This window comes from Centrocercus urophasianus, unplaced genomic scaffold (assembly GCF_019232065.1).
Source record: "Centrocercus urophasianus isolate 14NV4802_14NV808 unplaced genomic scaffold, USGS_Curo_1.0 seq_39, whole genome shotgun sequence".
Taxonomy (NCBI): Eukaryota; Metazoa; Chordata; class Aves; order Galliformes; family Phasianidae; genus Centrocercus; species Centrocercus urophasianus.
In genome coordinates this window covers 5,028,636-5,054,014 of record NW_024884966.1, presented here as the reverse complement: position 1 = coordinate 5,054,014, position 25,379 = coordinate 5,028,636, and the positions used below count along the sequence as shown (strand labels likewise).

Here is a 25,379-nt window from a genome sequence, read left to right as displayed (position 1 = left end):
ACATCACTGGGCAACCTGTTCCAGTGCCTCACCACCCTCACTGTAAAATACTTCTTCCTAATTTCTTGTTCTGTCACCACAGACCCTGCTAAAGAGCCTGTCCCCTCCATTTCTGTAGTTCTGCTTTAGACACTGACAGGTTGCTCTCAGGTCACCTTGCAGCCTTCTCTTCTCCATGCTGCACAGCCCCAGCTCTCTCAACCTGTCTTCATAGGAGAGCTGTTCCATCCCTGGGATCATTTTTGTGCCACTCCTCTGGATGCACTCCAACAGCTCCATGTCTCTCCTGCACTGAGGACTGCACATCTGGACGCAGTGCTCCAGGTGAGGCTTCACAGCACAGAGAAGAGGGGCAGGATCACCTCCCTCACCCTGCTGGCCACGCTGCTTTGCATGCAGCCCGAGATACAGTTGGCCTTCTGGGCTGTGAGGACACAGTACTGGCTCACATCCAGCTTCCCATCCACCAGTACCCCTAGGTCTCTTTTAGTAGGGCTGCACTCAATCCTTTCATCCCCCAGCTTGTGTTGGCAATAGAGGTTGCCTCGACCCGGGTGCAAGATCTTGCATTTGGATTTGTTGAACCTCATGAAGTGCGAGATCCCTGCGTACACCTCGCCATTGCTCTTCCCAGTACTACTATAAAAACTCAAGCAAAGGATCTCTGTGTTTCTTCTACAAATCCCTTAATACACAGAAACCCATGAATTAAAGATTTGTTTACAGAAAAGCCATAAGGGATCCTGTCTCCTGCCTGCTCTGCTCCATGACAAAGCCCGGGTGAAGGCAACTGGCAATTAAATCCCGTACTGACTACGGAAGCAGGGCTCATTTCGACACTGACGTACAGCTCATGGGGTAAGAGCCCAAACAGATGTCAGCCAACATGCCAAATTCTCTGCAAGCACAACTACGCTCCAGCTTAGTGAGGACAGCTGGCACAGGCTGATCCAGGTCTGCTGGTGTGCACCTAATGCCACGAGGAAAATGGAAACATACAGGGAAATGGGAGAGCGCGGGGGTTTTTAAGAACCAGGTTCTGCTGTTCAAGTCATATGGGGAACTTGCGGAGGAAAAGCACCGCAACTCAATGCTTGTTTCCAAAAACAAAGCAGAAAATGTCATATCGAGAGTTCAAAATGGCAAGACTGGAAAACTTTTGATTTCTCCTGAGAGCAAGCTCAAAAAAAACCCAAACAAACAGAAAACGTGGCTTGGTTGCTAGCTTTTCAGTAGTGCCCAGATGCCCTGGCCCATCCAAAAGGCTCTGGTAGGCAAAAGTGAACCAAGCCTATAGGAACCTCCACCAGCAGGCTTTGCATCACGTGCATCGTATAGCACACAACATGAACTGAGAATCAGAGAAGTCCCTACTCAATCAAATCTTTTGTATTCCCAACACAATTCCCCTCAAAGAGGTTGGAGTGATCATGAGATGGTCAAAGCCTTTTTCTTCTGAGATAGATACTGGTTGAAACGTGGCCAAAGTCAGCCTCCAAGTTGGCTGGTAGATATGGACATCCACCATATTCAATACACAGACTTTTCACAGAATCACAGAATGGTTGGGTTGGAAGGGACCTCAAGGATCATGAAGCTCCAACCCCTGCCACACGCAGGGCCACCAACCTCCACATTTCATAGCAGCCCAGGCTGCCCAGGGCCCCATCCAACCTGGCCTTGAACTCCTCCAGGGATGGGATATCCATTGGTAGACTGCCAAACTTACCTTGAGAAATAAAGGGAAAACCCAACTGCAGATTACACTCAACCTAAAAGAGCTCTAAAATCTGCCTTGCTCTCACTCTACATGAAGATCATTATCTTAATAAAGAAAAAAAAACCATGTTTTGCAGAAACAGTAGCTTCTACTTGTTACAGATACAAACCTACATGAGTGTTAAAGCAGGAAGTGTTACTGCCTCTTGCCCTTCAAAAACTGCCAGTCCAACATCTCTTTACAGTGACAATTCACCAGAGCACTTTTACAGCTATTACACAGAGCTGCACAGCTTTGACCACTCTGAGAGCGAGCAAGTACCTTCCACTGCTATGGAGAAACGCCACTAATTGAAAAGGGAGCTCAGAGACAGTTCTGTAAATAAGCAGCTATGGGCAAGTAATCTACTCCAAATTGATTTATTTTTTTCTTTCAAAGACTTTCAAAAGCAGACACACCATCACCATTACAAAAATACATACAGCCTACTGATCCTTAGCAGAAAGAAGCTGCATAAAGTGCAACTAATTATAGGAAACAATTAATTCATTTTTGTTCTGACATGATAGCCTCTCTTATCAAGAAGATGTGTTGTTTACTTACAAAGCCAAGAAAACATCATACCTTGTCATTAGTCTATAGCTCATGAAAAATTACACCATTTCCAGAATATTTCTCTTGCTTGCTGTCATGACAAATTTTGCTATGACTACATAATGACATCCTCCTGCCACTCGGATAGGTGAGCTTAACAAAGGGAATATTCAACTTAACACTGCTTTGAAAACCCTATGATAAGCTATTTGCTAACTACTCAAGAAATGTACAGTTCAGATCACTGATGAAAACGGGCATCTTTGGAAGATATTCTGTGAAGTGGCCACAGATCAGATAAGTGGAAGAGAGCAGAAAGGCTGAACGGCCTATCTACAAATGAGTTTGCACAGCCTCAGTTCTTACAAAAGTTGGTAAGAACAAGATAATTTATCAGGGATCATTATACACTACCATGCTGCATTGATTGGCCACAGCATGCATATCTATATACATACACATATCTAGGTAATGGCCTTAAGTTGTGCCACAAGAGATACAGGTTGGATATTAGGAAACATTTCATCTCATGAAGAGCAGTGCTGCAGTGGCACAGCTGCCCAGGGGAGGTGGTGGGGTCACCAAACATGGAGGTGCTCCAGAACTGTGGGGATGTGGCACTGAGGGATGCGGGCAGTGGGCACGGTGGGGTGGGCTGGGGTTGGACTTGGGGATCTGAGAGGTCTTTTCCAACCCAAATGATTCTACTCTATGGATCCCAAGCCAATGTGATCTTAGAAAGCTCATCCCCTTGAGCCCAATACATGGCAGTGGACATCCTAACCACTTCCCAGAAGGATAGATCCCTTCTTGTAATTAGAGACACAGAATTGGTTTCCCGAATTGGATATTTGAAATTCAGCAGCACATATTTTCCTTTCTATAAAACAAGCACAGTAATCTTTATGTGGACTATTTTAGGAAGGAAAAACACAGCATATGTGTCATATGCTAAATGGATCTACTCAGAAATATATACCTACACGTGCAGAAGTGGATTTATACACGCACTGTTTGCCTACACAAACACAGCCTTCCCACAAGAGGCTGTGAATTCATCTTGCTAAATATTCATTCCTGCTCAGTATGCTTGTACAGTGGTTTTGGTACATTCTAAATCTTTTGTTGTTGTTGTTGTTGTTTTTAAATGAGGGGGGAGAAAAGGGAAGGTTGAAAAGCAAAAGAAAGAGTTGTAGTGCAAATACTCAAATAACTGGTGACTACAGTCAGTTTGTTGAACATGGTGGTCCATAAATTTCAGCACGTGACAGCACTTAAAGAAAAGACATCCAAACATGCTGAGAAAATAAATGGAAAATTGGATCCAACTACAAAGGCAAACCACAGGAATGGATGTGCAACAAATGGGTCCCAACACCTCAAACGCACATAAAAAACTGTGTCTGAAGCAAGCTCCTAGAAAGGAGACAAAACCTACCTGATATGGTCTCACTTTATGGTGAATTTCTTGAATTCCAACCTCTCTTGTCCTTACATCACGACACTTGGAAAAGAAAAGGAAAGAAACACAAAGAACAAATACATTAGGCTCTGAAAAGCACAGGTTTCCAGCCACCCATTGGGCTCAAAATTAAGCTGAAATAGTATGTAGTTACAAAGATGAATTTGAAATGAAAATGCTCACCAATCCGACCCTAATACACCTTGGAAAGAGGTCTTAATGCTAAAAGGAAAGACATGCTGGTAAAAAATAACTTCACTAAGCAACCATTATGGATCATGAGGAAATGCACCCTTTGATTCACAACTACTAGGGTATGGAGGGGAAGTCGACATGAACAAAAGAATAGAGAAAGGTTTTGGCATAATTCATTTTTACCCTACATTTGAAAGGTGCAACATCGGCAAATTTATGCTAAGGTGTTAAAGTCTTTAAATAATGCTTTTGCTATTTTCAATAAGCCCATTATTGCTTTTAAATGATCACATGAGAACTGCTGTAGAGGTCCTACCCAAGTCTAATGCTAATCTGGCTTCCACAGTGCCAGATTCACAAATGCTTGGGACTAACAAAAGAGAAAATAAAGACAACCAAAATCTTTCTTCCTTTAGAAGTCAGACAGAAGAGGAGAAAAGCCTCCAAGCTCAGTGCTTCTGAGATGGGTTATATCTTGCATAAGCTTTTGTACATCTCAGCAGAACCAGTGGAAGCTGAGTAATTTGGCAGCCACTCACATCAATGAACAGTTGTGACAGCATAAGCAGTCCTACCGCAAAGACCAAAACGCGTGCACGCCTTAGCAGGTTTATCCTAACATCCAAAGCCAAGGTTAATCCAACTCTTGTCAGCAGTACTTTTACTCAGAGCAGCTGTTTCAAAGGCTTGCTCACTCCACAGGTGCTGCAGCACTTGAAGACAACCTTGGCCACCGGGCTGTAATCATTCTATCAGCGATGAGGCCTCCCCAGCTGCGTACTTCCAAAAGCCAGACTTTGAGACAGGAACAGAGCGTGTGAAAATCCAGTTCCCACAGAAATTCAGGATACCCAGCACAAGCACAGCCCTATCTCATGCCTCGTTCTTCTCTGATTGCTTTTGAATTCCATTGTCAACAGAAGATAACTATCTCCCAAATAGCAGGAAAAGAAGCACGGTTGTTATTGTGGGCTACGGTGAAACTGGGATTCACTGGACTACTAGGATGCCAGAACAGACAAACTCTTCTCTGCTTTATGACTTTTGACCACACAAACAGCACGGTAAGGCTGAACACTTCATGAGGAACCTCAGGACAACATATTCTGGGAAGATGTTCTAAAACTCAGTGTCTCAATCCAACGTTCATGTATCTCCAGTTGCACCCAGTGGCCGAGCACCCTGCACCTCCAGCAAAGCTGCTCATGAGTAACTCCTTTCCAGCATTCACAGACACCAGTTGTGGTGTTGGCATAACTGATCCCCACCCCTTAAACAAACTCATTAAGCCATATCCCAAAGATGGGATAAGCCAGAACTGCCACAGCCAGCTCAGCTCCGCTAGGGAGCCTACGAATATTGAATTCCCAAAGGTCCTTGCCTTGGCCTTCTCTATTTTCTCAAGCTCAGGGATGAAAGGACAAAGCATATTTATCGCTTTCTCCTCCAATACAAGAAAATCACAACAGTGCCTTATATTTCAAGCTGTATTGCAGCAGACTGCTCTCTCACTCCACCAGCTGCAGTGTTTCTGCCTCACTAAATTAAAATCTATAATCATCTGCACAGCAGCAATTTTTTACAGATTTGGTTCTTCTAACAGCGAAGACTGCCAGCTTGACAAGCCCTTAATGGGTCAGCTCCGTTACTGGGCTCAGCTGAGGGCCATAGATCAGATATTCCTGCTTCTCCAGCTGGTCTTGATCAAGTTCAGATGAAATGATGTGGTTTTAGCACCAAACCCAGGAAGGGTTCACTAGTAGCCCTAAAGAGTTCAATCGAAAAGGCTTTGCTGCAGCAGGGAGGTTGTCTCCCCTGCCTGGTTTAGAAGTGAAAAGCCAGCAGGAGGGATAGGAGCTTTTGTGGCCAGCAAAGCTCTCTGCCAAATCTTGGCCTGCTACTGGAGAGATTGCGAGGAATGATTTAAGGAGGAAGTCCAGGGCAGCAGGTTAGGAGAGATTAAGTAGATAAAGAAAGCCCAGCAGGAAGGAAGACACTGCAGTTTATTTGCTGATCTTTTGCACTGCAGCTGCAAGATCCAAGTGAGATGGAAAAGGCAGTAAGGACTATCCACGTTAAACACCAATCATATGGTTCAGCAGCACAAGTTTATGTGGAGCTATTAAGAGATGAAGCTTTTATTGTCGCTTCTTCAGTATCCTTTGTATTTAAGCAAAAAGGATTAAATGCTACATCTGCAAAAACTGTCATTACTGCACTGTCCCACACCGCTCCTTCACTTGTTTTGTTGATGTTTTTTTCCCCCCAAACCATTCCATCCTCCATGCCCCAATTGGAATTACACAAAATCTAACTCGCTCAGTAGCCCCAGAAGCACACATGGCCACCCATCTGGATTTGGCTTTCAGTTCCCTCCTCGCAAAGCCAGGTTCTCACTATAGAATAGGTCGCCCCATTCTTGCCTCTTTCCCATTCCGTTGGATGTAGGAATGCCTTAAAAACCTCTCTAAGGAAAGGTGAGACAGAAGGAGGGAGCACTCAGTCACATCACAGATGCATGGAACTGTTGCAATGAGGATCTGCCTCTGCACCAGGACACCAAAGCAATGAAAGCCTTTTGGAACAGTCAGAGGGAGCACAGGGCTTGTGTGATGCTCTGTCTGTCAAGCTGGCTGTCCCAAGAAAAGGCAGAGCCTGGACATAACTTTACTGGAGGTTACAGAACCTGCAAAGTGTGGCTGGGTTTTGGAGAGAGGTTCAACCAGCAAGCGGTGTCAGAGCAGGCAATGTGGGGTACTGTGAATGCGGACTGCCTCAGCAACCTCCTGAGAAAAATCAAGGCTGAGTACACCTATCAGCCTCTGACTTCAAAGATAAATGCACTTCCTTCTTCCCCTCCTTCTCCCCATCCCTGCTCGTATTTTTATTTGACCTTAGAAATATCAGGAATATCAAGTCTCATTTGTTTGCGCTGAAATGTCTCTTGGAAGATTTGTCTGGCCTCAGACTAAGAGCTTTTCTTCCAATTGTTCAGTCAAGTAAGTGCATGCGTGGGAAAAAGAAATGAAGGAGAAATTCTAATAGCATAAATTAAAAATAAATCCTTCTCTCTAGCTTAAAAGGTTTCCTCCTGTCAAAAAAAAAATAGAATATTACAAACTATTACCAAGAGCCTTCAGAGATAGGCAAGTTTTAGTCCAGCTTTACTGAAATATCAAGGTGTTTTGTTTTGTTTTTTTTTAAAACTGCTGGCAGATTGTTCTAATTCAGCAATAAAACTGGCTCCTATTGTGTCTTCTGATCTCTTCTTCTCAAACGTGATACTACTTTGTGTGATGTCACCAAGCAGCTCTGCCCAAATACTGATTGACAAACACCTTACCTGTGTCCCAAGATCTTTCATCCTGGCCAAGGCAAGCTCCCTCAGGTTCCCATGCTCCACTCCAGAGCTCACCAGTGGCATTGGGATGTCTCTGTGTATCAAAGGAAAACAAAACAACCTCAAGCAACTGCATTAGCAGACTTTCACCATAAAGTACCATTATGGTCACCTAGGCCAAGATCCCAAATAGCAGAGCACAGAACTTATCTGAATTACATTTGTTTCAAGTCTTTGGTTGAACAAGAAATAACACAGGGGAAAATTAACTGAAAGCAGGAAGAAAATGGAGAGAGAAAGCTTAGTAAAAAAGACTGAGGACAAAAGTAGGCTTTTACAACCCTGAGAAATAGGTTATTATTTTGCCTTTAGCTCTTCACTAAGGGAAAAAAAAAAGATCTTCCAGCCCCTGCCTAGCATAGTCTCAAGATCAGTCACTCTTCATGGCGCCTTCTGCTGAAGATCAGCAACTGGGAACCAGACTGAGTCTTTCTGAGCTCTATGACTGTAAGGGAAAGTTCATCAGAATTACAACATGTTTATATTGGGAAGCTTAAAAGAGAGAGTTCTGTTGAATCGATGACTGGCAGCAAAGTCCAGCCAGAAAGCCTACAGTCTGCCTGTGGGAACGTAAATCTGTGGGTCAGCAAATGGCAAGACCCTCTCTTCGAGCTCTCCAAGGGAGGTTCTAAAATGAAATTGGAAAGGAACAGCAGATTTGGCTTCTCCACTGCCTTCACTGTCAGATTGTACTTCTGGGAAACAGAGGATTTATGCAACCAAATAAAGCTGAAAAAGAAGCATGACAATTAATAGGACATCCCAACCATGCTCCCCTTCTGTCTAATGCAGTATTCCACAGCAACTGCAAACCCTTCTTCTTCCCCTTCCTGCTGAGGCTCCACCGTGGCACTTCTGATGAAACACCACCCAACTGCACGACTAAATACTTCTGATCCTCTATAGAGAAACAAGGACTGTACACATGTGAAAGTCTTTCAGTAAGTTATACAGCAGGTTGGTCTTAAAATGTGGCTTATATACATTTCTTGGTCAGTATTCCTCCTCTCGTTCTTTTGAATATTTTCACAGACAAAGAAAAGAACAGAGTATCACAAAAACACGCAGAGAATGGGATGGTTCAGGGAATTGGTAATGTAATTAGCTTAATCCATCTTGGTTCAGTAGTGATTGAAACTCATCACCATCTAGCAGCTGTCTGATGACCTCTGTAAAACGTATTAATTGATCTATTCAGTTCCTTGAGGACTTGCATTCAAATCATTAACAATTACTGGTTTTGGCATCAGCTGTATAAAATGAAAAGGTCTTCAAGGGTCCTAAAGGCTTCATCTTTGTGCTGCTTTAGTTTGCAGAAGTGTGAGACACTTGGCAAGGGGGCAAGAAAAGGAAAATTTTCCAATACCATCAAGAATGCAAACAAAGTGCTTCAGACTCCAGGGATCTCCTCTCATTTCAGCACAGGATCATGCACCCATGACGGTTGGAAAAGACCTCTGAGATCCCCAAGTCCAACAACAACCCACCCCCCCACCATGCCCACTGCCCACCACGTCCCTCAGTGCCACATCCCCACAGTTCTGGGGATGGTGACCCCACCGCCTCCCTTGGGCAGCATCACACTTTGATTTCAGTACAATTTTGTCCATCATGAGGCTGAGCCCAGGGGTCTTGGGTTCTACTTCCCCATCCTATTTTCCTTGCTACATTCTTCTTATGAAGCAAGAGATACACAACACATTTCTCACCTCTTACACTCGTGTGCCAAAAGCTGAGGCAAAATACAATTAGCTAACCAGTTCATTTATTCAGTGAGTTTCTTTGAGTAAATACGAAACCATAGAGCCAACACAACATACTTCAAAGAGCTTCAATTAGAGGAAATGAGCACTTCACATTGTGACTAAAGGACACACAAGAGGAGAACAGCATTTTCATCAGGGCATGTTAGATCTACAATGATAATCTAACTAAAATGCCTTTCTTCTAATTATGGAACGACTCCAAGAAGTCAGACTGTATGCATCTCCCCTGGAGGGACACAGATAAAATGCCCTGACATCTTCTAGAACCAAGTCTTTAGCTAAATCCAGAGTGGCATATGAAATAGTAAATAATCTACCGTAAATAAATGAAAGATTACAAGATAAGGTAACTTGAGCATCTCTCATCTGCCTGCTAGGGAGCAAGCCAAATTAAAATATGAATGTGAAAAATAAGCTTTTTAAGGAAAAGTAAGCAAGAAAGAGGTTTTCTATCGCCCATTCAAATCAGGGTAGGACATTTAAATAAATACCCTGGGTGCATCATTAGCACACACATAACAGCCTGTTTTGAACAGACACCAAACTGTTGTCCTAGCAGTTTCAGGACTCGTTCAAATGCTAAACAAACTGAGGGATATGGGGATTACACCCTGACCTTATTAACGTTAGTGTTCCATTCGCCAGAAGCCTCAATGAGGCCTATCTCACCTTCTGTTTTTCTAATATTCTGCATCACTTAGGACACTTGTTAACCAGCTGACTAGAACAGACGGTGGGAGTCCAAGTCCCTTTTTAATCATAGAGCCATTCGAGTTGGAAGAGATCTTTAAAAGTCATCTTGTCCAACTCCCCTGCAATGAACAGGGATATTTTTACTATTCTAAGCCACGACTTGTTGTAGGATCTCAGTTAAGTATTTTATTTTTTCATACCTACATGCCCCCACCGGTCCAGTGAAAATAACATCCACATAAAACACCCAGATTCACTACAGGAAATATCTCAAGATGTGGCAACTGCTGCTGTCATTTCACACCTCTCCACACAAAGGACTTAGGTGCCAATTGATTTGAGCACAGAACAAACATTAGCATCACAAACATTCAGGACAAATACAGTATTAAGCATCTCCAACAGTTATGAAGCAGCCATGAAGAAACATTCCCCTCCAACCAGCCATTAGCACTGAGTATGCTACCCCTTTAATTTGGTTTAATGAAACAGAAGGAATTCCACAGTGTTTTCATAGAATCATAGGAAGCTTTGGGTTGGAAGGGACCTCAAAGATGACCTAGATCCAACCCCCTGCTGTGAGCAGGGTTGCCAATCACTAGCTCAGGCTGCCCAGGTCCCCATCCAACCTGGCCTTGAGCACCTGCAGGGATGTAGCATCCCCAGCCTCTCTGGGCAGCAATGGCAGGACCTTACTGCCCTCTGAGTGAAACATTTCCCCATAACAACCAATCTAAATCTCCTCCCTTTTAGTTTAAAACCATTCCCCTTCATCCTATCACAGCCCTCAGCAAAGCAGTGCTGGGAAGAGGTCACAAACATTTCAGCAATCTGGCTTTGTTCGTTATTGCGCTGCAGAGCCACACAATGACCCTGAAAGCAATTTAGATCAAAGTAATAGATTTTGGACTTTGCACTGGAGGTGTACAGATCTGTAATCCTCAAGAACAAGTTTCAGATAACATGAGCCAGTCAGCAAGGAAACAGTTATTCTGCTGGAGCGTAACAACTGACAGCTGGATGACAGCTGGATGGAGGCTGCTGCTGGTGGCTGGAGAGACCCACTGTCAAGCCCAAGGAAACCAGTGCGCCAAGCAGACACTCTTCCAGGCCTGTGTTCTTCAGAGGAAGATCTGCTAGGCAGCAAACTCCTGCAGCCCTCTAAGAACAAAGCCATTTGTTTCAGACACGCACTATGGTAACAGCATCATGAACAAATGGGACACTCTGTCTATGCTGGAATCCACCAGGGAGAGGAAGACAGACATGCAGAGAGAAAAAAGACAGAAATTTGTCTTTAATAATGCCTCTGTGACTGACATGAAAAGCCTGAGGCAACAACAAGTAGATGTTTCCTATAAGACATGTTTTGCCTTCTTCATTAGTACCACATCCTTTAGAGATTGGCTGCAGCCACTAGTTTCATCCACGTCTCTGTTAATAGACTGCTGGATTCACCACCATGCTTATCAACCCAATCAAGCTTTGCTACATTCATACTTTCTCCTATTCCTCTTTGGTAACTTTGCAAAGCTGCTCCAGAATCTCATTCCTTTGGTTGACAGGAAATTCCCAGCTCCCTGCCTTGCCTTATGCAGGGCTATTTCCTATTTTGTTCTGTGCTCAAATCAATTTTCCCATTTCTTATAGTGATATTTTCCTTCTCTTATAGGTTTGCAGAGATTTTCTGTTTGCATCTGTCCTTCAGACAAAGAACTGACGTGCCCCTGCAGTTCATTTTCTTGAAGATGGGGATTATTTCAGATAAGGTCCTATGAAAGTCTGTCTGCATTGATATAAAAAGGCATCCTAAAAGAATGCTTTTCCAAGCTGCAGTCAACAGTGGCTTATTTATATCACAGACCAAGACACCAGAAACTTCCTCCTCTGGCTGCCCAGATAGCAGTGGATGCCCCATCCCTGGAGACACCCAAGGTCAGGCAGGACGGGGCTCTGAGCAACTGGTGGATCTGTGGGTGCTCCTGTTCATTGCAAGAGAGTGAGACCAAGTGGCCTTTAAGGGACCCTTCCAATTCAAACTGTTCTATGGTTTTGATACTCAAAGAGCCAGGCACTGGCATTGCCTGCAGCTCATATAGCTGTAAGCCAACAGAGCACTGTTTGCACACGCAGATTAAGTACTCTATAGCCTCTCTTCCTAATATTAGACACGTATGATGTAACAGAAGAAAAATAATCCAAGAAGGACCCCACACTGAAAACACAGCGCTAGGACAAGTAGCACCTACTGCCTCGGGAAGCAAGGCTTCTGAATGGAAATAACAGCACCATTGTAATATACTTATGAAAACCCTGCAACACCCATGGGGAGAGACAGGAAGTCTTTAGAGCCAAAAAAAAATGAAACGCCTTGTAGCTCCTGTAATAAATATAGGAAACTTCGCCCACAGCCAAGAGGCAATTATCCATCACTATCATTAGAGTACTACGTGTGCCACATCCTATGCTCATCTGACTGGCAGTGAAAATGGGGCCTCCAGAAATCTTGAAGTTTATGGGTGCATTAGAGAGGCAGTTCAGTTTAAACAGCTTCTCATTCTATATGGCCTTTCCCATTCTGAATAAATAGGAAGCAGTTTAAAAATCTTTAGTGCATTAACGATTACGACTGAAAAATACTAACAGGCTGAGTCAGATCTTGCTGTAATTAAAGTAAGAATCCCTCCAAGTGCAATAAATCAATACACAAAGCCCACCACAGAAAATTACCTCTGAACACGGTACACACGCGTCCATGGTGGGACCAGAGCCAGGATTCTGGCCACGAGATCAACAAGGGTGCTAGGGGGGTAGCTCTTGTATCTGCCAGTCTTCCAGAGCTCGTACAGCCCTGTGCCTCGGATCACCAGCGTTGGGTAGAGCTTCATGCCATCAGGGCGAAAAGCTGGGTTCTCAAAGAACTCCTGCAAACGTGGAAGGAAAGTGTGAGTCAGAGAGAAACAAACGACATTTCCTGGGGCTTCGGTGCCCCAGCAAATTTCACGACAGGTTCTGCAGAACACGGTTGTAAGTGTGTGACTGAGGGATGACAGGCTTGCACTGAATTCCCAGCATTTAACAGTTTCCAGTGTTTTTAGAAATAAAAGTATACCACAGATTTAAAGCAAAAGTTGCTAAAGGAAAAAATCCACATGATAATGCAATGAATCAAGCCTTTGCTTCACTGCTACCTTTCAGCATGAATTCAATAGATACTGCTCCATTTATTGTAACAGACTCCGCTCAGAATTAGAACAATAGCAATGAGCGTACTTATCTTCAATCTCAGCAGGCCACATTTAGAGATTAATCAATGTGTCTGGGACACATCATTTGAATAGCAATGAAGAAAAACAGATTTATTCTACAATGATGTTCTGAACAATCCCAGAGAATAGGAGGACAAACTGTATCTCCTGCTAATGCCTATGACCAAATTCCAGCATAAAGATGCAAACTGAACAACACTAGCTTACACTCCAAAGCAAGTGCTTTGGGTTTTTTTTTCAAATTAAACCTCAGTAACAGCAATTAAAATCATTTAAAAATGGCAATAATAACAATAATAAAAAGAAAAGACAATCACAGAATCGCCTAGGTTGCAAAGGCCCACAATGCTCATCCAGTTCCAACCCCCTGCTGTGTGCAGGTCACCAACCAGCAGCCCAGGCTGCCCAGAGCCACATCCAGCCTGGCCTTGAATGCCTGCAGGGATGGGGCATCCACAGCCTCCTTGGGCAACCTGTGCCAGTGCCTCACCACCCTCTGGGGGAAAAACTTCCTCCTCATATCCAACCTAAACCTCCCCTGTCTCAGTTTAAAACCATTCCCCCTTGTCCTATCACCATCCACCCTCCAACAACAGGCAAGGAATTCTGAACCAAGCATTAAGCAGCCTTAAGGGATGGCATGGCCCTCTTTTCTAACAGCAGCTACAAGCACTGGATTAGACTACTGCACATTTGAAATCTACAGCTCGATCCCTCTATAGCACAGTGTTCTTACTGTAACAAAAGGAAATTCAAGTTCTTTAAGCTGAGCTGACAGCTGGCTATGCCAGCCCTGTGCTAGTCTTGGTATTGACTGCCACTCAGCTCCAGAGCCCCATCACAGTGGGGCAGTGCCCCAGTCCAACCTGGAGACTTTGGAAGGTTTCCTGCTGCTGATGGGAGTAAAGCCCTGATGCTGGAAGCAAATGCCATCAGCAGCCTCAGCCATTGGTACACACCCAGACAGACACATGGGCACCACCAAGGCATCAGCTCAAGAGATAAACAACCCGGGGAACATGGGATGAGCCCACACTGCTGTCACAAAATTACAGAGCTGTCAAATCCCACCTTCGTCCTCCAAAAGTATCCAAGGTGGGAGCCAAAGGCTGACAGAAGCAGAGGAGTGCAGACCCCAGCGCTACAGTGCTCACTCTGGAGCACGTGTGGGTATCACAGAGGTTAAAAGGCTGGAGTGCACCTTTTGCCACAACTGTTTGTGCACTCTGTAAAACGCTCCTCTTTCTTGTAAGCACGTTCTTACACCATTTCCTGGTGGTGAGCAGGCAAGTCATCTGGCCAGCCCTGTGAATCTGTCATCATCTCTGACACAGATGATGCACTGGGGGCACTGGGCTTCCCCCCGCCCTGCCATCTGCAGCTCCCAGCCAGCATGACTCACCTGCCCAACCTGAGAGAGCCAGCATGTGTTTTGGGCAGAGCTTTACTTTTGTTTTAGCAATGGCCAGGGCTGACAGAGCAGCCTATTGAACAACGGATGCGATGTCAGAAATAAAATCTGTGCTCATGATGACAACAGCATGTCTGCTTAATGCACTCCTCCAAAGTGGCCCCTGGGCCCTGAGGGGTCAGCTCAAGGTTACAGGTGGATATTGCTGGTTGAGAAGGCGGCCATCCATTCCCATCCGAGCAGCCTGAGCTGGGGCCTGATTTAGTGGGTCGCAACCCTGCCCATGGAGGGGGCTTGGAATTGGATGATCTTCAAGTCCCTTGCAACCCAAGCCACTGTACAATTCTGTGAATCCAAAAGGATGGATTTCTGTGGGTGGTTAGAGGTGCTCCAGCATAAAAGAAAGCAACTGTGACAGAACGAATGAGACAATCTTGTACAGAGTGACTGCTCTAATGAGAGGAGTAATGTGGCCAAGCAGCACTGAAGAAGAGCAAGACATTACAGTAAGAAGGCAATGATGCTTCCACAATGAGCCACGGGAAGGTAAATACGCCACTCCAGCAAGGAAAAAAGCTTCCAGTGAGGCTGTGCATTATTATTTGCAACAACACTGAACTGAATGCAAAAGCATCTGTGATTCACCAGTCAGAATATTTAAAACAGTCGCTGATTTACATTGCAGATTAAAGGCAAACGCATCAACACAGAACTGAAGTTAAAATCACCCAGCAAGGTCAAAGTTAAGGTTTCCAATCACAGCATGAATTTTGCCACTTCCTACATACTGCTTATTTTATGTCAATGCATTATGTGAGCTGATAATGCTACTTTGTATTTCACTAACACTGACATTAAAATAGTGACAGTATTCCATTGTTTATTTATTTCTTAAACTATTTCTCAACGTATTCATCAAGTTGAACTTTTGAAATAATCTCGAAAGCACAGCAAAGCAGTGTCCCCTTCCTTCCTAAACCCCTTTTTTTCAGTGGTAAACTTTAACAGGTTTCTGTAAATCCCAACGTTTAAAGACTTCACCTTTTCCCATTTGTAAACAGTTCTGATTAAGTCTCCCATGAAACAAAGGAACTATAAAATGCCAACACATTCAAAGCTTTACTAGTAACTGTAGCCTTTCCTTTTTTTTTTTTTTAATTACACACCCTAAAAAGTGTCTTCAACTGAACACACAGAAGTGCTCAGAACAGCTTCCAGCTATAATAACTTAAAACCCTCAGACAAAATTTATTCCAGAGATTGCCATCCAAAGACCTCTAGAGTCCAGAGGAGGGCTTCCATCAGACCCAGCAAGCACACAATCATGACTTGATCCACATCTGCCAACGCACTGTGATGCAAGAGGTTAAAGAAGACCTGGGGAGAAAGGAGCCCTGTCTATTTCCAGTCTTTTCCAACCACTTGTGGACGTGGCAGAGCGCTCTCGCTTGAATATTCCAAATGGAAACACAAACAGCTTCAAAGCCACTGAACTCATTTTCTCTGAACTTCACGTTTTCTCCCCTCTAGCTAAAGACTAAGCCAAGGAGCACTTAACACTTCTCCTATAATGAAGATGGCTGCTAGAGTCGAATTTAAAATGTGTGTGCAAAGACAGGATGGGAGGGATCATCACTGTGTTTTCAGAAATGTATGTATATAGAAATTAAGATCAGCCAAAACTTTTAAACCTGGAGGTGCACAAACATAGATGTTTTCATACCCTAAAATAACATCCCTCAAAGCACTGCCCTATTTATGCAGTGTTAGAGGAAAGTTAAGCACTCTTTCACAACAAATAATGTAAGCAGAATTCAGATGTTTTTGTGCTTCACCTGAGCTCCATTAAACGTACTTTCCTGGTAGGAACAGCTGCTCCACGAATTACAAACAATGAATCTTAATAAGAACCCATCAGCACACATTCAGCCTACAAGGTTATACAAGTGAGCTGCTAACATGTTTTATGAGAACGGTAATTGATTTTACTAGCACACACCTTTGTTGAAAAAAGTTCCCTGTTATTAAAGCTAACGGCATCTGTAGGATCCATTCATCCAGCACCTCATAAACTCCCTGCCACTATGAGTAATCAGGGCCCAATGAGTGTAAAGTTAGTCATTTAGATGCCAAGAAGCCACTGATTTTTCCATCAAGGCACACATATCAAAGCACGATGGAATTCTTTTGTTCAACTCCCATCAATTGCTTTGAGCATCAAAAATTGCACACGCTGTAATTGTTGTCCAGCACCGCTGACATTAAAAAGTAAAGTCAATGTAATGCTAACCTGAGCCCCAGAATAGCTCAGAATATGAGATGGGATAAGGAGATGAAGACCTGTGCTCAAACATTTCACTTCCAAAAGCTTTTGCAGCAAGCTCTTAAAATTACAGACCTGTCATTCCATCATGTATCTGTTCACAGCGGCAACAGAAAGGTCAAACAATTTGGAACCGTAATCAGACCACGCAGTGGTTTGGTCTCATTTTCAAGTTTGGTCATAGCACACAGCAGCCAATGTTAAAAGATAGCATCTTGGTGTTTTAATCCGATTGTACCGTGCCGAGCACAGGGAAATTAGAAACGTTCTTCTGAAAAGACCCAAAAGCTGCAGTTCTTCCCCTTGGTCCAAAAACACAATGTTCCTTTTCTTTACGGGATTGCATTTCACCTTCTTACAAAACATTCAGTTGCCACCTTTAATCTTCCTGCTCTCAAGATGTTCAACTGTAGTAGGAGATAGGATACAGGATAAGTGAAGCAATTTTTGTTAAGCGATTCAGAAAAAATGTCAGGATTTGTTAAAAAGAAAGGTCACCAAAACCTATTTTTTAATGACTGCCCACTAGAAATCACGTGCCTCTCAGCCTAATTCCATAAACACATTTGAGATTGTTCCTTTAGCATAGTCCCTGTATTAAGCAGATGATTAAATTCACGCCCGTCTGCATGAAGATGAACATTATCTTCACTCTCCATATTACAGCACTCCTTATCTCCACCAGCTGTATTATTTATAACTATGAATAGTGGTAACACTTGAAAGCTACTGCGTTGAGTGACACTTCCAACTCTACAGGGAGCGAACAATCACTTAGTAGTTTAATTATATGCATTAATAGAAGCTCGTGGCTCAAAAATGTGGCTTCGTTTTAACTTGAGATTTGCATTTTCCCCTCTCTCTTGTAAATGCTGGTCTAATTAAAACGTAATGATAGGATCTGCATTCACTGACACTTATAATGGCCTACTGACCGAGAAGTAGAGACCAAGCAGTGCCTTTTTACTGCAGGCTGGAATAGGCTGCTATTGTATGAGTTGGTTGCCCTGAAAGTAATGCCTCCTATTTATTTCTGTGGAAACTACAGCGGACACAAAGAGCACAATAACATCATTTGATAGAGCAAATTCTCATCTAAAACATGCTATTTTTCAACACAGTCACCACCATTAGCTCTGCTTTTTGCCAGTGATTAACAGATTTTCACCATGTTTGTCAAAACGACACTATCTGCACATGACTGTCCAGAGCATGGCTTCATCACTTCACATCATTGTCATAACTGTTGAAATACACATGGTGTATTTCATGTGACTGCGCTAACAACAACTGTTTGGTCTCCATAAATGTTCACAAGTGTCGATATATGCCAGTGGGTGCAATTTTTTTGCTATGGAAGAATTCGATTCCACGCCTTTGCTCCATACACACTTCCATGTCAGATGCCATACTGTCAGATTGCCTCTCTGCTGTCACCTGTCACACAGCAACAAGATTTAAAGGGGTTTTGATGGGAAAGTTCAGTCCCTACTGCCATACCACCAACATCCACCATTGCAGCTAAGAAAGTTATAGGTATTCTGGAGCAGCTCTGCTGAGAGGAGAGCTGAGAGAGCTGGGCCTGCTCAGCCTGAAGCAGGAATCCCACCATGGCCATAAATCCCTACAGGAGGTGCAAAGGGACAGAGCTGGGCTCAGGGCACAACCTGGAGCCATCAGCAGCACTGCTGTGCTGGGTGGATGCCAGAGCCCTGGCACAGGGATCAGAGAGCTGTGGGGGCTCCTCCTGGGGGAATCTCCCACAGCCCCTGGCCGTGCTGCTGGGCACCCTGCTCTGGGTGGCGTTGCTGAGGCTAGGGGGGTCTAGAGGGACAGAAAGGTGCCTCCAGCCCCAATCATGCCATAACTCTGCACATACCTTCTGTGCTAAACCAGCCAAGCCTATGTGGACACAAAGACAATGCAAAACATACGGTGCCAATAAGGCAGATCAGTCTGCTACAAAAGAGAAAAGCAAACGCTCTAGTATTTCACCTATGGCAAGTTGCAGCTTGTTCTGCTGACAGTGCACACCCACACTTCACGGTATCTTTAACAGACACTTATCTTAAATACATATAATTAAAATACAATTGAAATATTTTTCTAATATAACCTTGGGAATTTCCAAACTTGCCTTGGGTTTATATAAAGATGGCATGCAGAAATTACACGTGCCAAATCACAGAACCATGGAACAGCAGAGGTTGGAAGGGATGTCTGGAGATGCCCCCAGTCAAACCTTCTGCGAAAACAGATTCCCTACAGGTTGCACAGGAAAGCATCCAGGCAGGTTTTGAATATCTCCAGAAGGAAATGTGAGACCTGTGAGGTACAGGTACATCCTCAGAGAGAATGGACGTTGTGTCCATTGAACAGTTCCTCAGGGGCTTGACTCCATGCTGCAACTAGCAAACCCTCTTGTTGCATCAGTGATGCCTGATGCAAACACAGCACCACGTGGCAACATTTTTAATTAATCTCCCCTCAACCATGTACACTGACATACACATAAATGCAGATAAATACGATAATGAATCCCTATAAAACTGATTCAAAGGGAGACAGGCCAAAAGCTGAATGAAACCACGTCACTTGCCCTTGATGTTTGCACCATGACAAAACCTACAGATGTGGCCATGGGGCCACATCTAAAGGTTCTAAAGCTGATGATCCTGACTTTCAGCTCTCCGGAGGGCAGCTGTAAAGCATTCTGTAATGAAAAGAACAAAAACCATTTTCCAGCTGATTGTTATAATTTTCCTGCCTATTGACAGCTATGTAATAAAATCTTTTTCTGTTCCTGACATATTCAAGCTGTCAAATTTCACCATATCGTATGTAAAATATGATTTTTGGGAACTACTAAGCCAAGAAAACAGTGTCGTAACGCCCAACGTATCTGCTACAAAAGGTCAGTTCTGCGACTATGACTAACACCTTCCTTAGCTCTCCTGTCTGCCAATTTCTTCAAGAATGGTACATATTAGCACCCGAAGAAAAAAGCACATTGGAGTACAGTAGCAAATTTCTTGCACATTCATTTTGCTAGTCTTTGAATTCCTACAGGTACAGGCTCACAATATTAAAGAATTTTATCAGCAGCACATCACAGAGGACCCTGATATCTCACTCTGAACTATCACAATAGCTCAGATTGAATGCACATTTTAGTTGCCACTAAAAAGAATAACCTGCATGCCTATCTGAGGTTGTTCTGTAACATCATACATAGACTTTGAGTTCCAAATCAGAAAAGTGGGTGTGCCAGCCAACGTCCAGAGAAAACACCATAAAAGATGTTGTAATTCACCCTTCAGAGTGCAGAAAGCTCTTATTCCTTCACCTCCCCTGATAGCTTCAAAAACACAATCTACACAGAGTCATTCAGGTTTGAAAAGACCTCTGAGATCCCCAAGTCCAACCCCAGCCCACCCCACCGTGCCCACTGCCAACGTCCCTCAGTGCCACATCCCCATGGCTCTGGAACACCTCCGGGTGACCCCACCACCTCCCTGGGCAGCTGTGCCACTGCAGCACTGCTCTTTCGGAGAAGAAACATTTCCCAATATCCTATCTCATATGGGTTGGGTATTTCAAAGGGAGCTTTTCCAGCAGTGCCTAACACAAGTCAGACACACATTCAGTATCAGTAAGAAAGCATAATCACATTAAACACAGAAACAAATGACTCTTGCTTGGAGTGCAACATCGCAGTGATAATGGAGACAAACTAATTTACAGAAGCATTTATCCACAGACGAGATGTTGTCTTCAGTAAGTTATATACCAACACTGTGAACCTCAGTATCATAAATACCCTAGTTCTACACACAGCACAGGGAACTGCTGCTGCCAGGTGAACAAGGAACCTGACTTGTCATCCTGTACCTCCCACAGTCACTTTTATCCCTGGTTTGGATCTACAGGTTGCCTCCTGTCCAACGCTCTGCTGGATAGTCGCTCTCTGCATGATCCTCATCTATGACAGTCCCAGGCACTGCAATACAACTCAGTAATAAAAGAGACATTTAACATTTGGAAGATGCCTTGGGCATCAACAGCACGACCTTGGAGCATGCTTTTGACTCCTGAACACAGTACCTACGTGAACACCAGACAAGTCTCTCCAGATTGTGCTCAGCGCACCGAGCAGCCCCATCTGCTCCATCTTGCAGGTGCTCCAAGTGACTCTCCATTTATTACGCAGTTTTGGAGAAACCCATGAGAATACCTCAATCAATTTGCTGTGAAGTTTCACCTTCACTTTTACCAAGCACAGGACTCTGGTCTTCACGTTTCTGGGAGGGTCAGCTTTCCCCTAGGGCTAAGTACAGGAAATAAAGCATTTTTCATTGTCTTAAATTAGTACACAAGTTTTGCAACACAGATCACTTTAAAGAATGTCTCCTACCCGAAAAATCATTGAGACCAGCAACTCTACAGTGTTTTTGACAATCTAATTCTCCTTCATTAGAACTCTCTTTCCCATAAAAAGCATCAATACAACCATGTGCTCTCTCCCACCGCACGCAGCCCTACAAAACATTCTCTCTGTTAGAATGTTCACAGCAAAACCATTCTGTTTTTCCAGTATGCTTTAGAGAAAAGAAAAAATTGAATCCTTCAGGATTTAACTCGGACCTCATGCTTTACCCACCCTGGTGGTATGCTTGCTGCTGCCGAGTTGTGCTGAAATACATATTTTACTGAACGATGCTCTGTTTGCCTAAATGACTGGAAAATCTGCACTCCCTACTCAAGACACATCGTGTTATGCATTCCTTTCCATTTGGCTTTATGTTCCCAGACATATGCTCGTTATCGACTTCAGCAGCAAGGGGCCTTAGCGAAAGAGCCCCAGAAAACAACTGCAGCATGCTGGCTTGAAAACCACCACTTGCACAGACAGAGCAACTGCGTGAGCCTACGCAATCCGCAGTTGTTGGGGGATTGTTAATTGCCCAAATGATCTTTTAGTTTGAGTAGAAAAAAGGTCTCATCTGCACCTTCATATTTAGTGGAAGCTTTTTCTGAATGGGAAGCTATTATAAAGATAGCAGTGGTTATTATCATAACTTTAACGGCCAGCACGCTGCAGGAAATTGCGTGTGTGGACAAAATACTAATTCAGAAAGACAAAGCAAGCAATCTGAGACCCATAATAAGTGTGGCTTTTCCCCACACACTTGCAGTTGATCGTATTCATACAAAGGTATAACAGCACACACTGTTTGTGTGCAGTGCAATACAATGTGGTTGCAATCCTCAGCCTCTGCATTTGGCACTTTGGGACATACATGTAACATGTGTGTCCCCAGCTGATGCAGAAGAGAAGAACCCAGTCGTACTACTCAGCTGGTTCTGCTCCTGCACGTCCTCACACAGAATGCTGCAGCTTTACCTCTCATTTTTCCCTTGTTTTGCACATAACCAAAGAGCAAAACCTGGTGTGTTTCAGAGGCAGCGTACCCAGAGCTGCTGCAAACACACCCAGCGAGCAAATGAAAGATGCTTCCACACAGACACTGAGAAGGAGAGCAGCTTTGTGCACACAATTTGACCATCTGCAGAAGCGGGCACACACTGGGCCTTTCTCTGGGTATTTTATCCACAGAAATATCAGTGCAATTATCTGTGACAACAGCTTCTAAACATAGCCTGTTCCTTACTACCACGATTCCCATTAACATAAAAATGACCACAGTGTTGGCCATCGCTCATGGAGCTAGAACTGGTTCCGAAGCATTTAGCAAACCTCCAGGAGAAGCTCCAGGAGCTGCTTCAGAAGGGCTGATCGTTAAACAGCTCCTAATCTGTTTCTGCAAATGTGCCCATGAAAAAAAACACCAAACAGAAGAAGTTTCGGAGATAACGCTGGCTACCTGCCAGTAGTGGTGCTTCAATGAGATGCTTAGTAGGAATTGAAAGGAAAATCATTTACCCCACTAAACATTTCAGAGCTATATTTAAAAACACAGATAATTGTCTTCCCAAATGAGTAAAAAGAAAGAAAAAAAAAAAATCAATTGATATCAGCAGCCTAACTATTTTTTTTATTACAGTTATTAAAAGCTCCTGATAGAGCTGTAATATATTACCTTCATTATGAATTTCGGCTCCTTAATAAAAATGAAAACCCTCAGGAAAAACATCTCCTTATTTACAACTAAAGGTGATACAACAGTATTTAAAGTTTTACAACAGCAAATAGATCAGAATGAGAAGGAACAACCATTGCCTTACTTGGCCATTGTTTTTCTCCCTGACATTCAACACAGCGAAATGAGGCTGCAGCCTCCTGCTTACTGAAGCTCAGATGCATCGGGCACTTCACTAAAATTAGTCTATTTCTGAGAAGTGCTTATTTAGCAAATCCTTTAGGAAAAAAAAATGCAGCCTGACACATGACTGTAAGAAAAGGATGATTTTTTATAATTCAATGATTACGTTTTATTTAAAGACTGCAAGAATGGCTCTAGCGAATGGAACCAAATCCCTTCAGTCTGATGTTCATCCCCAGCACTGAGCAGTAATGGGCCCTCCCTGTGCTTTGACCGTCTTATTTTTATTTAGATGAGACGCTGGATGAAAAGAATGAAGTCAAAAGGCTTCCTCAAGTATTTCCTCAATGAAAAAAACAGTTTCTCAGCAAGGAGGGACCAACATTACGTTTCTGGCCAGCATCTCCCAACTTTATGCAATGCATGTCTTCAGAGCTGGAACATTCTGCCAGTGACTTGCTGTGACATCTCTCACTCTTGAAATTTCTCGTCTCAGGTTGGATATTAAGAACAATTTCTTCCCCAGAAGAGCAGTGCTGCAGTGGCACAGCTGCCCAGGGAGGTGGTGGGGTCACCAAACCTGGAGGTGTTCCAGAACCATGGGGATGTGGCACTGAGGGATGTGAGCAGTGGGCACGGTGGGGTGGGCTGGGGTTGGACTTGGGGATCTTAGAGGTCTTTTCTAACCTTAACGATTCTATGATTCTACAATCTTCTAGTCCTCCTCCCTGTTCTTCTCCTTTACACAGGCCCTTAAAGTCATTTGCGATGGGCTTACAGCCATCTCTCACAAAGCATCAAGAGGAACCACAACAGCAAACCGTGCCTTGGCAAAGGTCATTGACAAAATGAAGGCAAACACTGCAACACATCCTACACTAACAAATGTTACTACCTTAGCAGTATTTATTATACAGCAGATACAGTTTGTTGGTTATACTATTGTCTCTCAGTGACTCTGCAGATACAGAACAAGGAATTAGCAACAGTATACTGGGAATTCTTCAGCCTCCCAAAGTTTCTGCTTCAATCCTGAAGTTCTGCTTGGTAGCCCCGTTGGCAAGCGTGATTCATGAATCCTCCCAACCATTTACCCCTAGAGTCACCTCATCTCTCTCGTGCTACAAGAGCAGAGCTGAGTGTTTATCGTGTTCCACAGAATGAGGTGTCTGCTCTGGTAACAATTCCATTATTCCCGCTGAGCCCTTGATTTATTCTAGCTATTATTCTAATTATTTTCTCCGACCACCTGCTACGTGAGGCACTGCAAAGCAGTCTTATCTGTTCTGCTTGCATTTGCCAACAGTGAGCAGCGCACTGTGCGTGTGGCTGCGTGTGCACGCATGTGGGCACACTACCTCCCTTCCTGGCACAAGGACACGGGTGGTGGGAGGAAGCAGAGCATGCTGCCTCCTGCAGCATCTTCCTGTGCTTGGAACGCAGTGAGAAGACGTGAAGTGGAAAGGAAATCCTCTGAGGCTATAAAAAGAATCAATGGTAATGGGGGGAAAAAAGGAACAAGGGGGAAGGAGGGGTGGAGAAGCACAACATAGCTGAGACAGGGAGCGGGAGCATCCACTCTGGTTAAAAAGAAAAAAGAACGTAATAATTTTCATAATGAAGGCAGACAGAAAGCCACCCACCTGCTACTCACTGTCAAAGAGAGAATATGTGCATACACCAAAAGGCAGATCTAATATATTGACTCCTATCCATAAATTACAGCTGTAAATAATTATGAATATGCTTTCCAGGAATACAGTTGCTATATTGCTATACACAAACAAAACTTTGATATGCCAGCAAAAGAGTAACTGACCTCGCTGCTGGGTGCAAGCAGCAGGTTACACTTCCAGATCAATAGGTCGTGAGGGACAGAAGCAATGTTACTCCTGACACCATAATTGCCTGTTCAACTTGAAGAAGCACCCAGTATTTTTAGTACGCAGTCAGCACAATCAGCAAGTTATTATCTTCCCAAGAGAAACCTCTATCTTTAATATATCAACTGGTTATGAAGGCAGTGTTTAGACCTTCTAAAGTCATCTCGGTTCCCTTTTGCCCTACTTTTTCCTGCTCTGAAAAGCACACGCCTAGAAAAGAAGTTAGCATCACAGCAAATAAATTTCCAGACCTAGTTAGAAATACCACACAAGCAAAAATCTGTAGGGATCCTTGACAAGGTACAGCTGCCTTTGTCCCTCCAAAATTACAGTATCTCATAGCAAGATAAAGATTTTTGTGAAGCAGAGGATTAAGCAA

The 25,379-nt window shown here is 43.7% G+C and overlaps 1 protein-coding gene across 1 annotated transcript in view; it reads right to left on the bottom strand.

The window, feature by feature from the left end:
• ELP3 (elongator acetyltransferase complex subunit 3) overlaps positions 1–25,379 on the bottom strand; it is an 84,786-nt gene that overhangs the window by 25,040 nt on the left and 34,367 nt on the right. The window contains exons 10-12 of the mRNA XM_042832613.1: positions 12,561–12,754; positions 7,315–7,405; positions 3,753–3,818 (exon numbers count right to left, since the gene is read on the bottom strand). Of these exons, the coding sequence (XP_042688547.1) occupies positions 3,753–3,818; positions 7,315–7,405; positions 12,561–12,754 (351 nt within the window). The remainder of the gene's footprint in view (positions 1–3,752; positions 3,819–7,314; positions 7,406–12,560; positions 12,755–25,379) is intronic.